The following is a 15,985-nucleotide window of genomic DNA, read 5'->3' as shown; positions in this document are numbered from 1 at the left end:
CATTTCTCGTGATATTTACGGGTGACATATTGCACTCTTTTTAAAAGTTAATACAGGCCTCTGATGTCCCTGGAAGACATCTTTGAAGTTTTTTGCTGATAACACCACACATAGCATGCATTCTAGCTTGCCTATATACCCCTCAGTTACAGTCCTGTTCTAGATGGGCCGTAGCTTTAGATGCAAAAGCTTTTCTGCTGCCCACACCCCGAACACTCCGAAAATTGACACCAAGGTCTCTGTGAGACCTGTGAGCATTTACCTTGCATGAAAAGAGGCAAACTAATCAATATGGCAGCGGTTCAACTGTTGGATCTAGGATCTGACCCAGACCAATGACTGGCTCCTGCAGAACTTCAAACACTGACAATGCTGCAGGATGTTTCTGAATGGTTAGGTAACAGTTTTGTGTAACTATTTTTTATTTTTTACAGATAGTCGATGTGTGTGTTGTTATGGTGAATAACATGCTAGGTAGCTAATGCTAACTGTATTTCCGCAGTTTTGGTAAATAAGAAATATTGTAGTTAGTGGAATGTAGTTAAGTGCTAATTAAATTCCTGTACATATTTTCCAATTAGTAACATATAATTTGATTGATGGTGACAATCAGTTATTTTCGTTTTTGCAATATTCTGAACAGAGATGAGATCCAAAACATTTTTGTCAGAATTCAAGGGCATGTGCTGTGTTTTGTAAACTTTGGGAGATTGGGCTCCATCTCCAGAAAACAAGCATTAAGTTACCTAAAGGTGCACAAGTTGACATTGTGCAAGCATGCCGACAGAAACTGTGGAGATACCACAGGTAACATTTCTGCTTGCTAAACTATTTTTCCTGATTACAGATTACAATTGTCATACCATGACAGATGGTATGTGGAGAACAACTTATCCTGAATGTGTTGTCCCTACAGAGTGCATTTAACATATACTGAGCTGATAATGAGCCTTTACAGCTGAGACGAGTAGAGCAGGAAGTTTTAATTATCTTAATTGCAATCAAACTGTATGATTACAAGTACTACACTTTGTGAAAATAAATATATAAGATTTTATGCAGTCTTGCTTACTTACACATCATTTTGTAATTGGTTTTGAGTATAATGGCAAGTTTTTCATCAGCAGAGACTGTTTCTATTAAACATATTAAACATGAATTCACACAAGACATTTGACAGATTTTGTAAAATGTATTGGCATCACATTCATCAATAGTCACCCTATTTAGTGTAGTATTGTTTTTTCACCACATATGATAACATGATAACTCGTGCTCCAATTATCCATAAAAAAAACAAAACTGGTCAGCATTTTCACTGTAAGATAGGGCAGCCAGGTACTGAAGTAAAGAGAAAATCAAAAATGTAAATAATACCACAGCTCATACACCTTTCCACAAGTAAAATTTGATTTACCTACACAACATTTTCAGGAAAAAAACAAAGAATGGCACTGTGGAAAGCCTGAAAAGATGGGAGCTGAGTTTTATAACATCTTCCATGATCCTCCTGTTCTTAGGATTTTCGTCAGCTTGTAGAAAGCAGGAGATCTTTAAAGGGACTCTACATTTAACAAAACCCAATTCATTAATTGAGTAGGTCTGTTTACCAATCTTTCATAGAAAATTTGTGATTGTTAATTATATGATGAGTCAGGTGATAAAGTTTGGGTCTATATATGACCAACACACTGTAGTAGACACTTGGATAAAATGGGGTCCTGGTGTATGGATATCCTGGTTCACATGGTTCAGGATGGAGGTGCACATCGGCACTCTCCCCAGCCCAGGGGTAGACGATGCTGTAGTCCAGTTGCTGTTTTGATACTGATACAGTTTTTTGCACTGCTAAATCTTGACGATTTTGTCCAGTTGCTTTGAAATACCTACAATTGAAGATAAAATACATTTCTTTTCAATACAAAATAACCCAAAGAAGGAGTTGAAGTGAACTGATCTGTTTCAGAGCAGCATATCACAATCAATATGTTAATCAATTGTAAACACACTGCGCTACACTGTAACTGTGAGGCGTTTTTCTTGTTACTCAGATAATATATATATACAGTTTCCTTGTGTTTGCACATTAATGTAAAGAAATATACCTTTCTTCACATGCCAGATGTTAGAAATGATGATGATGTTGTTGCTGTCCTTTAGGATTTACTGTATTTGTGGTTGATGGTCAGTGACAATGAAATGCAGTGTCATACCACATGCTTCCAACTATGCCAGGCTTCTCTTCAGATCTTCTTTTTCCTTGTGATAACTTCCACTTCATTGCCCTGTTCAAACAAAAAAACATACAAATGCATAAATGTTATATGGACAAACGTTGCAAAAATAAAAATGTAAAAATTGTGCAGTTTTATCCCACTCACCTGAACCAGCTGGATATCAACAGTGTTGGTCTTGATGTCCATCGTGTAACTACATAACTTTGCAAAGTGCCTTGTGAAAACACTGTTTTTAGATGACATTAGATATTGATTGTAGTGTCTATCACTCACCTCCATACAGATTCAAACACCAGTCCAAATTTTACAAATATAGAGCCCCATGTCACCACCAAGTATCACTTTCTGTGATGTTTTCCACTTCACAACTGCTCGCTCTATGAACATTCTGGCATGCAGACAAAAGGTGTCATTACTGGAAAAGCTGCAGTTGCATTGCTTGAAAAAAATGGATGGTGGATAAAAAAATGTTTCTGTCGGAGGATTTCCTGGTGATTGTTCTGAACCGCCTGCTACAGAGTGACATTACATGCCATATCTTCTTCATTTACCTTTTCAAGTTTGAAGAAAGATGCTCTACTGAAACACACTGCCGTGGAAAATGGAGGTTCCTGGCTAGAATTCTTACCAGCAATGGCTGGCTCTTCCGATGTCAGAACAACTGACAATGCCAGGCCTGAACGTAATACACCTGCTGGCACACAGGACACACCTCAAACATTCATCCATCCATCCAAAGGGCAGAGGAGCTGCAATAGGGACAGCGGATATGCCAACACCAAAGTCTTTGCAGGAGACAGTCGCCAGGACAGCTGTCACAGAATTGCATTTTTTATGAACAGTACATCACATGACAGTACTGCAATATATATGTTACACTGGAATGTAAACGGAACTGCAATTGTGTCGCTAATACCAGTATTGCTGTAACATTAAGTGTGCCTACGAATTAGAATGGTTGTATTGGCCTCAGCACACCTTTACAAAGACTATCCATTGTTTACTGGTTTTGGGTATGAGCAAGTTAGCGACTAATCAAGCTTACACAACTCTCTCAAGCAAATGGAATACTGTTTCTGACATTTCCTGCAGTTTTTCTTTTTCATACGTGTACCTTCAGGGTATGTCTATCCAGTAATGTTGAATTTACATATTGCAGCAACCAATCGGAGCTAGCTACATCAGCTGTGCATTGTGTTAACGCTACGTTTAACAGTGGCAGAATAAAGAGTAAAACAATATAAAACATGGCAAAACTTACAGCTTCCAAATTTGAAGTTTCGATCCATCCCTGAGCTTCACTTTGGAAGCAAGTCCTCCTGTGTACCGGCTCTTGCTGAAACAGCAGTCTGATGTAAAATGAGTTACGCAGACAAATACATGTTTTCCAATTGTCGTGAGCACATGTCCTCAAAAATAAAGTTCCACTGGATCTTCACTTGCTCAGATGGTGGAAGACTTTTGTGTTAGTTCTTGCAGCTGAGATCACAACAATTTGCTTGCTTTGCTAGTTCCTCTTTGTGTTACCAGAGTTGGCGTGAGCAAGGAAATGATGATGGAGGACAGCAAGGTAGATTCATGAGGAATGTATGGTTATCTAGTCGAGGTGGCATAGGTGGCTATGTGGAAAAAAAGCCCAACAGGATGTCGGACAGAGAGGTACATCTGACGAGCTCGGAGGAAAGGTTTTTTGTTTCTGAATTTGTTCTGAAAAGCCAGGCAAGAGAAAAAGAGACGATGGTCTTTTCTCCTACTCGGGGATCTTTAGACACACTGGGGACACATATTCATAAAAACAACATTGCAATATACAACCTTGATTACAAAAAAGTTGGTACATTGTTTAAAACATCATGGAATCAGGTTTGCATTTGCCCATGTTGTACACAGAAAGGCTAAAAATATAACAGCAAATAACTCGTGCCCATCACACTCAGAGTTTGAGCTGCTCTCGTCTGGCTGTTGATTAAGGGTCCCAAGGGCCAGCCAGAACACATCCAAGAAGTCTTTTATCCCCTACGCCTTACAGGTGTTAAACACGCACTGACTGCATCAGGGAGCACCTGTTATTTTGTAAGATTTGCTCTCTTGCATTATTTATGTAACTTATTTGCTGCAACCTGTCCATTTGCACTGTTGTATTGCGCGTGATATACAGGTTTATTCTGTATGTGTTTAATGGTGTGCTGTGTCATGTACATGTATGCACCTTTGCTGTAAACCACAGAGGCTGTCACTGAGGTGGACAATAAAGTCCATCTCATCTAATGTAAGTTGAAAATTTATGGAAGTGTATTCTACATAATATGTGATCTGTGATGTCTTTTAGTCTGTCCATAAACTTAATGTTGCGTATTTTCACCTTTAGTGCTTCATCCACCCAAATACACATCTGCCTTTATAACTCACAGAAATTATGATTTCTCCAGAAAACAATCTTTTATCCTCAGACTAATTCCCATGGTGGAGATACACATTCCTTCTGCGTAGGTCCGTCTTGGATCAGTTAGCAGGACAGCTGCCCTGCCGACAGGTAGTTCTGATTGGTCAGACTCTGCTCTGTGAAGCACAACACTTTTTTGACCAAAACATTCTCGCTCAGAGGGATAAACAGCTTTTACTTTGTGTCTGCCACAGAGTGCTGAAATCAGGCTGGTTCATCACACGTGTAGATTCATCTCCTGCCTTGCTGCCTCGCTTTCTCTTCTCCAACAGCACTTCTGAAATGCCCCGTTCATATTGTGGATAGTATGTCATGTGTTACAGCTCCACCAGCAGCTGCTGTCTGCTGGTTCAGAGGATGGTGTTCCGGTTGATCTGATGATCTATCAGCAGTGTGTCTTCTTCTAGTCCTCTCCCCATCTACTTGCCTCAGCACAATTTCCTCATTATATTTTCCGTATACTCTGGCTCAAGCTGATGCAACTGTCGTTTTGAAGAAAGTATAATTATCTTCTTCAGAGCTCCTCATCATTATATTCTCAGACTTCTTGTGAAAGCATCACTGCTTTGCAGAGTCCAGTGAGAGTTCACATCCCCGTTTGTTGTAGAGGGACGGTGCGTTTATGTGTCATTCAAAGCAACTGTCAAATTTATACATTTTCCCGACATTCATGTCTGATCATTATGTGTATTCCTTGCAGAGTCTCCAAACAGCATGAATGTAATGTCATGTGGAAGATAAATGAAGCTCTGTTGTCATACCTTCACTTAAGCATATGAATGCACCACCAGGAAGGATTCACAGATCATCATCTTTAACATTTTTGTAGTCTGAAATTCATGAAACCCAGACAAAACGTCTGTCTTATTGTGATGCATCAGCTTTTTTGAGCAAGTTTCAGGTCTGTGAGCTGAATGTGACAACATATTAAAATGAAGTGAAAGCAACTGGCCCCTGGAGGGTAGGGGAAATGAGTTTAAAAATTGCAGCCACTGGCATGAATTGGTTGTCAGTCATGTAAATTGTAAGCACATTGGATTTACGGGGCTGATGTGTAATTCCACTGGTACAGTCCTTTAAAGACTTATCCATATAATACCAATGTGGTTGACTACCTTAATAATACAATTCAATTTGTGTATTTAATCTCCATCGCATCACTTTTGTGGCAGCCTATCCAGCATCCAAATGAACACAGCGTGCCATCATGTGAATCATGTGAAAGGCTCTTTCTAGAGCCAGTGTTTGGTTTGTCCATTCTGGGCCACTGTAGCAACATGCCTGTTCTTAATTCCAGGCGATCATACACTAATGAAAACAGAGCTATGAATATTAATTTCCATTTCTGCCAGTAGATCCCCCTAAATCCTACACATTGGACCGTTAACACTAACGTTAATACTAAATTGCTTTTTTCTCTTAATTCCCATTTGGGCGCTCTACTCCCAAAGTCCGGCCTCTGCTGATTTAAAGGGCATCATTATCATCACTCACAGCAGAGGCACTCACATCACACCTCCTCCACCACCTGTTGCTTGTCTGCTGAACTCACCTGAGAAACTTATTGAGATCTCCGTGCTTCATGTACTCAAAGACCATGATGAGAGGGTCTCCGTCCACACACACTCCATAGAACTTCACTATGTGCTCGTGCTGAAGGTTGGTCAGCAACTCAGCCTCACGCTGGAAATCCTTCCTGGCTGCAAGAGTGGGGTCCTTCAGAGTCTGGGAAGAGAGAGAGAAAGGGTGAGACTACATGACCAGATCAAGGGTTACACTTTGATAACCATAGGAACATCCCTCCCTCCTGTACTGGCCTATTGTTACGTTCCAGTTCTCTAACTGTAGCGTGCCATAGACGACGACAGCATCTGGAGTAACAAATGGACACACGTTTACCTTTGTAAGTAAGCAGTAATAGCTGCAATTTAGTGTGGGCTGAAGAAAAATGACAGAGAGAAGAAAAAGTAGGCTGAAGAACAGAGCTAGTATGGTCATTAAATTGTACATTACGGCAAGTTAAGTAAGATGGTTTGATACGCATTGTAGCCATATGATGAAAAGGAGTGATTACAACCATCTCTCCAAGACAAATATCTGCAATCTTTTGAAACTACTACTAAGCACTTCAGCAGTCATTGTATATTACCACAGTGTCCATGATCTGTACCTGTGATAAAGGCAGCTGAAATGAGACTTTTTTCTACCTATCTCATCAAAGCCAATAAAAAAAGTAAAAAATGAACGTTTGTCTGAATTTCATAAATATGATTCATTCATGCACTTGGATAGTTGTTAGCCAATGCCGACCTAATTGTTATTGTTGTAAGTGAACAGCTAAAGGGCAGAAGTTCTTCTTCAAAAACATCCTCAGGTACATGATCACCTCCTTCTGCACTAGAGGAGGAGTGACCCTGATACACGCTTAGGCGGGAAAACCAAGACAGATTGTGATCAGATTTGTGATCTGGCCACCTTAAACAAATACGCAGGGCTAAGAGTAAATGAAAGTGTAAATCACATCTGGATTTTCTCCTGCATTGAGAATATAGTGAATATAAATGGGGCCAAAGACAACTTATTGATTTTTATTTATGTGAGTGAGTTCTGCTCTCCGTGTTCTCTCTGTTGTGTAAAAAGCAGCTATTGTCGCTCCCTCATTACCAACAGCTGGGGTGCCCCTGAGCAACGCAAATAGCAAAATTAATGAAACACTTGTCGAAGCCAGTTGGGAGAAGAGCGAAAACATGTTTTCGTCAAGAAAAGCCTTCAGTGCTGTTTCTTGCTCTTCTTTCAATCAAGAAATACTCTCCAGCCCTGATATAACTGACGCTATAGTTCCTGATTGGATTGGAATGACGGTGGTTCTGCCATAAGCACATAACTTGAAGCCTGGCAAGATGGATTCTTGGCTTGAGTGATCTTGTGATCTGGCAAATTCAACTGCCTCGCAAGGTAAGGTTAAAATAAGTCAACGCTGACTTTTTGTTTCACATGTGACACAAACTGCAGCTGAAAGCCCTGAAGGCAAACTTACACCCCAACCACTGCGCATCTAAATGCAAAACAATACACTGATATCAGAATAGAGACTGCCCACCTAGGTAGATTTTTGTGTTTGGATATAATGTAGTCCATCTAAATGTCAGCCTATTTCAGTGCTGTTTAATTGTACATATATCCTAGTTAAGGGGTTAAGGCAAAGAGTTCATAAACAACTTTTCAGCTGAGGTTAAGGTTTGCTGTCTTATCCAAAAAGTGAGAAAATGAATGCTGACAAATGGACTGAACTGAACGAAGAGAATTGAACTCTGGAACTCTGGGACAAGTCTTTCTCACACATATACAAATGTATACACGCACGTATGCATGCATGCACACATACAGCCTTGTTCCTGAACCTGCATTACGTGACTCAGCAGAAATGAACTGTCAATGAATGTGAGCTAGAGAGTGTGTGTGTGTGTGTGTGTCTCTCAGATAGTGCTGGTTGTAGGGATAGCAAGAAAATAGCATACTGGACAATAAATTTAGCAGGATTAAAAAGGCTGCAGCTGTAATCCCTCTATATCCTCACTAAGACGAACACCTGTCTGCTCCAGGTCAACGTGTCGGCCGTGTTTCCATTAATAACTGCTGCTGTACTGACAAGAGATCATATGTCTTCAACGCATGTCATGTTCAGAATGCAATCTGTGTCTTATTAGCCATATATTAGCTTTACTGACAGTGTTAACGTCATAAACTGGATTGATGATTTTCAGACTGTGATATTTTCTTTCCCGGACATTTGTTCTGCAAATGCAACTGCACACATTTTGTTTCACACTTCATCATATTTTACAACCCTGATTCCAAAAAAGTTGGGATGCTGTGTAAAACATAAATAAAACAGAATGAGATAACTTGCTAATCATTTTCGACATAACTGAAAACAGAACAAAGACAATATATTTAAAGTGTTACCTCATCAACTTCACTGATTTTTGTAAATATCTGCTTATTGTGAGTTTAATGGGAGCAACAGAAGCAGAAGCTAGCTGGCTACCAGTCGTCGTAGTAGTTGTTATTCACGTAAGTTAAAAACAAATGTGTGTGCCATGTAGGTAAGTATGGGAAGATGGGAAACAGGGCAAAACTTTTTGGCACAATTTGATGAGTCTGTAGACATAGTGGACACTGCACAACTCGTTATGTTTGTACCTTACACTTTTCGTACTTCAAAGATTTGACTAGAAAGCAGGACTTTCTCACATTTGTGCATGAGAAGGAGAAAACCAGAGGCCAGGACATGTATTAGCTGTTTGATCCATCAACAACCCCTGACTGGTAATACAGTGGAATTTTCACGTTACATTACTGGTTGTGAAAAAGGTCAATTCCATCCAAGCCCATATGCTCCAACACAGACTGTTTAAATCATCACAGAAGGATCTGAAGGCTGTCTACAGAGACCAGCTCCTCCATGCAAATGTCATGAGGCTAAGCTAGGGTTAGGTGCTGCAGCACTCAGTGGATTTGTTGGCTGAAATCAGACAATTTATGTCAACGAGAAACATCACAGATTCTCCAGAACTGTCAATCGATACATGGCTGCTGGACCTCGCCATCCTAACCAACCTGACAGTGAAAAAGGGCGCGCTGAACTGTGACCAGCAAGGGAGGGAGAGACCTATCACACATGTTGAACTCCTGTGAAATTCTTCAAGGTCAGGATGTGGAACAGCCACCTACAGAACAAAAAACTTGCACATTTTCCAATGGTCACACAATGGCAACCAGGAGGATTTCCAGCCAGAGCACTGCAGCGTCCAATTGAACAAGCTGTCTGCTGAATTTGACAGATGATTCCAAGAGCTGGAAAAGATGGAGAGCATCCTCTACTTCATTTCAAACCCCTTGGCACCCATCAATGTGGAGTGGGTAGCTGAAAAATTCAAGGAGGTGTTCAGTTTGCCAGCTGAAGTTGACATGAGAAGATTGATCTTTAGAATGACATCACACTGAAAGCAAGGTCAAAGGATGGTGACTTCTGGGGCTTCGTAAACAATGGCACATTTCATCTTCTGTCATCCTGCGCACTGAAAGCAAGGGTCTACTTTGGGTCTGCCTATCTTTGTGAAATGGCTTTTTCACAAATGAAGCTGATCACATCAAAGTACAGGAGCCGCCTCACTGACACACACCTCACTGACTGCATTAGGTTGGCCTTGTCAAGTTATGAACTGAACTTAAAACGCTGGCAGAGAGCACTCAGTCGCAGCCATGTCATTGATGGACCTGCATAAGTGCAGCCTCTGTGACAAGTAGTTAAGTTAAAAATTGTAATTGTATGTAATTACAGACCCGATTTTGACTCGTTTGTGTGTGTGTGTGTGTGTGTGTGTGTGTGTGTGTGTGTGTGGTCATGTATGTGGTCTGTCTGTATGACATGTAATGTAGGTTAGGACTAGGTTTAGGTTAAGTTTAGATAAAAGCGCAGTGCTCCTGGGGGGAGCACTGCAGGGGGCACGGGCTTTTGGGTAAGGGGTAAGGGGTCTTAGGGTAAGGGCAGTGGTTATGGTCATGGTTAGGACAAATCACCAGGAAAGGAAAGTAAGTCTATATAATGTCCCCAAAAATTAAGGAAACACGATCGTGTGTCTGTGTGTGTGTATTTGAGAGTGAGAGATAAAAAGTAAATATATGTACGGACAGTTTTTGTTCTGGGATTTTAGAGAGACCGACCCATTTTGTGTGTTTGTGTGTGTGTGTGTGTGTGTGTGTGTGTGTGTGTGTGTGTGTGTGAGAAACACAGTGAGTGAGTGTGTGTTTGTGAGAGAGACTGCTGACTATAATTGAAAGTACTGTAAATATTGTAATCCACCCTCTTGACTCTGGCATTAGAAAGACAAGATAGGAGCCATTTGTCTATGTGTGTGTATTTTGACTTAATACTGATATATCGGCCTGCATTTGAAATTCATATCCTTCTCTGTTTATTATTCTTTGGAACACAACAGCTAAGTGTGCCTTATCCTTCATTTTTGTGGTTTACGTTCTGGCAATGGAAAGTAACTACAAACATTTGTTCACTTGTTCATCAACCTTTGCATCAGTTGTGTTAGGTACATGTGTCTTATACTTACATACATTGTTCCAGTCTTATACTGGTGTTTCATCTTAAATAAGTTGGAAATAAAAATAAGAAATTAATTAAGTTTTGTTTTGTATCAGGGTGCATGTTTCCCTAGTCTAAATGCAAATTTTGATAAAGGTTTTTATGCAGTTTATACTTGCAGAAGCTGTTCTTAGATTTGAATCAACATAGAAATGTAAAACCTTTAATTATAAGAGGATTAAAAATCAAATCCTATTATCAATATGTGTTTCATTCTTTCCCTTTTATTGTTTTGACAGATTGAAGGCTGTATGTACTATCTTAAATGTGGGTAAAATGAAATGATATCAATTGAAAAGTAAATATTAGCTGCAAACAAACATGCTCAGAAATGTATCTTTACATTTCCAGTATAATGACCAGCTTTAATAGAGAGAGTCTAGACTAAAGAGCAACTTCAAGGACTAGATGCTGGCGTTAAAGAGTTTATAAGTCAATGTCAGGTCAAACTGAATGATACATCATCAAGACACACAGCAGCTGTGTGCTTATGTGCGTGAGAGTGATCAAACAGCTTGTCAGCGTCTCTCTCTGAGATGCAACTGACTGTTGCTGCCGGCTGGAGCACACTTGTTCCATCAGCTGGATGCATTTCTGCACACTGCTTCTCTCTCTGCTCCATATAAAGACAGCTGCCGGTGTTTACAAATGCACACACAGTCATGTTGTTTCCTTCACTGTTGGGGATGAACCCTAACCATAACCACTGCCACTACATGTCTAACCCGAACCTTAACCCAAGTCTTCACCCTACAATTCAAGGATTTACATATTTACATGTTTGTCCTCATAAGAAAATATGAGTCCCCACAATGTGCTTCGGTAAATAAGATTTATGTCCCCACGACATGACTAATGACACAAACACACACAGACACATATCTATCTCTTACCTTTACGGCTACCAGCATCTTGTCCTTGGTCGGGCTCAGGTTGTAGCATTCAGCAAGAAAGACCTTGCCAAAGGCTCCCTCTCCGAGTTCCCTCTTCAAAATAATGTCCCTCCGTTTAATATGCTGAACATCTGAGAGAGACAGAGACAGAGGGACTGTGTTAACACCCACTGCAATCAGATGCTAGCACACAGTCACATAAAAAGCATAAAAATCATTCACCATGCTTGCAGTATGTCACACTGTGAGTCTGCAGTTTGGCGGAGCCTGTTGCCTTTAATTCCCATGAATCCTTCCGCTGCACTTAAAGGCTCAGTTGAACCAAATTAAAAACCTCCCTGTGAACACTTTTCATTTAATCTTTCAACTACAGAAACAGAAAACTGTTGACAGTGAGGTCTGTGAATTAGAGTAACCAGGACACTGTATCTGGAAAGACATGTTGCAACTTATTTTTATGAATCTCATCAATGCTTTCAGCACCACTAAATTCACATCCATTGTAAAAGGGTTGAGGCAGAAATCTCAGAGACACATATCTTGAAATCTGGACAAATAGACACTAGTTAAGATACCTCGATAGTTAAATGAAGGCAGGTGACTGGCTCAGTCCTCAGACCGGCAGCCTTTGCCCCTGATCAGGTGGACAAAAATGAATAAATACATTATGTTTAAAACTTTTTTTTTTTCACTACACAAGATACTCAAATCTCTTCCATCTTGTAACATTTCTAGAAAACCCTGAATGATTTGTGAGTAATTGATTCCATTTGTATCTGCAATACAAACTGTGTTGTTCTCAAAAACAACATTCCCATTTCTGGGAACAGATGCCCAGAACACAACAAAAATATAAATCTGTCCCTTCTGGCATGAAGTGGGAGAGCTGTGTGACAGGTTTAATTTTGATGGGCTTGAAATAACCATTTATACAGCCTTTCTTTATTTTTTTTCCTTTTTTACGCCATTTCACAACATATGGGTCTGTCTGCAGTATACAATTTGATTTGGTTGATCTTTTAGAATTTGTAACACAAAATTCTCAATACTCAATTAACATCTTTAAAACGTAGAATCCAAAAACAAAGAATCCAAGCGTTTCACCAAAAAGACTGGACCAGGTGACAGAGGTGAGGATGCTGATGTCAGCGGAACTGAGGTTGCAGGTAGCAATATGTCACTGCAGGAGGTCAGTCAGGTAGGAGGGGGCTAGGTTGTGGAGGGCTTTGCACATGATGATTCTTTGTTGCATGGGGAGCTGTGGGGCCGGTGTTTATGCAGCTGAGAAGGAGAGGGAAGGGTGAAGACCGGCAATGCTTTTAAGATGAAAAAAGGTAGGGTTTTTTTGTGTTGTGTAGTTAACATGGTGTTCGAAGGAGGGGGTTTGATCAAAGATGACACTAAGGCTGTGGATGTGTGTGGAAACAGGAACAGTAGACCCGTTTATGGAGAGGGAAAATCATGGCAGGATTTGATATGGGATTTGGGGCCTATGATGAGGATTTCAGATTTGTCGCTGCCAGGGTGTGTAATATGAGGCCGCTTTTTGGAGATCTTCTTTTGTTGATGTTTCCAGGATTTCATCAGACAGAGTTCAGGGGTGTACAAGGGAGCAGTATGAGTGAAAGAGATACTTATGATTTTGAGGGGGGCAAGCTGATTGAGACAAGACGACAGCATGTTATTGGAGAGGTCGACCAAGTCTGTGGTGGAGGGGCTCGGAGAGGGGGTGACGGCGGATAATTTCCAGTGAGGCAGGCAGACAGGGATGAGGGAATGATGGACTTGATATCATGGAAAATGATCATGTGTTTGCAGTGTTTGGATTCTGGGATGGGGATGTCAATGTCCATGATAATACAATAATTCAGTGGTCGGAGACAGTGAGGTGGTTCATTGTGATACTAGTGGAGCAGACCAGGTTGCGGGTGTGCCCAGGGTTATGGATGGGGACACTGATGTGCTAAGTGACATCAAAGCATTTTAGCGTGTCAAGAAATTCTGTGGGTATTTCGCAGTCTGTGGAGTCAATGTGGATGGTGAAACCACCCAGGAGCAGGATGGAAGGGGAGATGGACCAGAGCAAGGTAAGAAATTCAGATAGGCCAGAAAGAAAAGCAGGGTTAAGTTTGGATGAGTGGCAGATGATTGCAATGACCAGGGGTTTAAGAACAGAGTTCGAAAGCACAGGAAAAACCGCAAAACATCACATCAGCCAGCAAGTTGATTGATGCGGGCTTGCAGGCCCAAGGGACTTCAGGCGCCATCACAATGTGTGGCCTCCGAGCAGACAAGGCAGCATCCCCAGCCGACAAGGCCCAAACGCACTGGGGCAAGGGGAGTCCTGCTAGGACAACCTGCACCTGAACTGGAAACAAAACCGTGGTGAAGACAGGGAAGAGGCGATCTCGACTGGGCTTGTCAGCTAGCCACCTGGTCAATGCAGGGCCATGGATCCAAGCAGACATGACTCCCTTTGTTGCAGAAAGTGGCATGGCAGTGGAACCAGGCTTGAGGGCAAACCACACCAAGACAGGGGACACATTACAGAGGCAGCAGCAGAGATCATCTGAGGATCCAGCAGGTGAGGTAGCCAGGAAGAGCGATAGCAGCCGGCATCAGGCGGGCAAACACAGTAATAGTGTACATAGTACTATACACTGAGTAAGGATAGCCACAGTGCTTTGGTGGTTGAGAAAGTATCCAATCAAAAAGTTAAGTCATATTGAGAAGAAAACATTAACATTTGGACATTAAAAAATGGATTGGTGGAACCAAATCATGCCAGTGTCCTCCAGGTGCTTTGGTGATGAATGCTGCTGGTCATTAGTGTTTTTTTAGGTCATTGTGTAATGAGTGACAAAGTAATACTGCTGGGAGGCAAATGCTGGCAGTGTTATAGCTCCTGAGAGGTGTGTGAAGTGTTTTGGTTCCATTAGTGCATTTTGGATGTGCAATTAACTGTTGTGCTGAGCTGCATGTCAGTAAAGAGAACTGTGTGAGGAGTTTTGAAAAAGTCAACTCAGCGCAGAGAACTGTGGGACAGAAACTGTAAAATCTAATTTTCAGAGGCTCGGAATAGCTCATGCTGTATATGATATTTTAAACCATGGAGTGTGTATTCACCTTACTGCTCACCCTGAGATCAAGGGGATATTATATAAATAACTGGGGTGCAAGGTTGGATATCTAATTTATTTCTATGTGTGTGTGTGTTTGTCATTCTTTGTCATTGTGTGTGAATGCATCTGTCTCTGTAATCACACTGGCATGAACGCGTACTGCATGTTCATGTCTGTGTGTATGTGTGAAAGAGACTGATTGGAGTCCTCAGAGTATACCTAAGCCAGAGCATGTGTGTGTGTGTGTGTGTGTGTGTGTGTGTCTGTGTGTGTGTGTCTGTGTGTGTGTATGCTCATGCAGGCTAATTAGTGCAGTTACAAATAGCCAGGGTTAATGTTGTCATTAACACAGAGAGAGAGGGGGCATTCACCTGTCAGCAATAATATACACACACAAATATCACCACACTTTGTGTGTGTGCGCCAGCAAGTGTGTCGATTGTGTGTGTGCTAACATTACTGTAAGAATGTGCCTTAATTTGCACCATCTTGTATATGTGAGAATTATCTTGTCTATATGTCACGCTTCCATGATAACTATCATCCTGCTGCCTCATTTGTCTATCAGATGGATTTCTGTATAAAATCAGCAAACAGTCTACTGTGGATCTGATGTCCTCCTAATCAAAACACAAAAATGCATTAATAGGCTCATGCTACTGGGATAAGCAGTGTTCATTGAGTTTGCCTCTGAACAACCCCTGCCGGGCATTATTATGATCTTAATACTTTCCAAACTTGAGCAACTAAAATGAGGACATGTTCACGATTTTCAGACTGGGCTTCAGCAACTCATCTGGGTGACAAAGCTGAGGAGAACAGAAGCCAGCCCACAAATCAATGTTTTGTATGGGTTCCTGAGTGAGCCAAGTCTTATAAATGTCATGGTAACTTAGGAGGCAATGCAGCCTTCAGTGCTGTGAATATTTTGGCATGCAGTTAACATGCCAGCAATAATTTTGTTTTTAACTGATGGCATTTGTCATCGGTGTTCTTCATCACTGTTTTGGAGGAAGGAAATAACGGTCGAAACAAATTCAAAAGTACCATATTTAATTGGTGTGCAATTGTTCATGCCGATGTCAACGTTTCATGCGGATTTTGAAAAATAAATAATAAATACTTGGAAA

The 15,985-nt window shown here is 41.0% G+C and overlaps 1 protein-coding gene across 1 annotated transcript in view; it reads right to left on the bottom strand.

Annotated features, from left to right (window-relative positions):
* LOC143321893 (NT-3 growth factor receptor-like) overlaps positions 1–15,985 on the bottom strand; it is a 218,276-nt gene that overhangs the window by 28,914 nt on the left and 173,377 nt on the right. Inside the window, exons 14-15 of the mRNA XM_076732604.1 lie at positions 11,734–11,864; positions 6,233–6,405 (exon numbers count right to left, since the gene is read on the bottom strand). Of these exons, the coding sequence (XP_076588719.1) occupies positions 6,233–6,405; positions 11,734–11,864 (304 nt within the window). The remainder of the gene's footprint in view (positions 1–6,232; positions 6,406–11,733; positions 11,865–15,985) is intronic.

Source organism: Chaetodon auriga, chromosome 6 (assembly GCF_051107435.1).
Source record: "Chaetodon auriga isolate fChaAug3 chromosome 6, fChaAug3.hap1, whole genome shotgun sequence".
NCBI classification, from domain to species: Eukaryota; Metazoa; Chordata; class Actinopteri; order Chaetodontiformes; family Chaetodontidae; genus Chaetodon; species Chaetodon auriga.
Note: the sequence above shows the minus strand (reverse complement) of the source record. Positions and strands in the feature narration are given on the sequence as shown.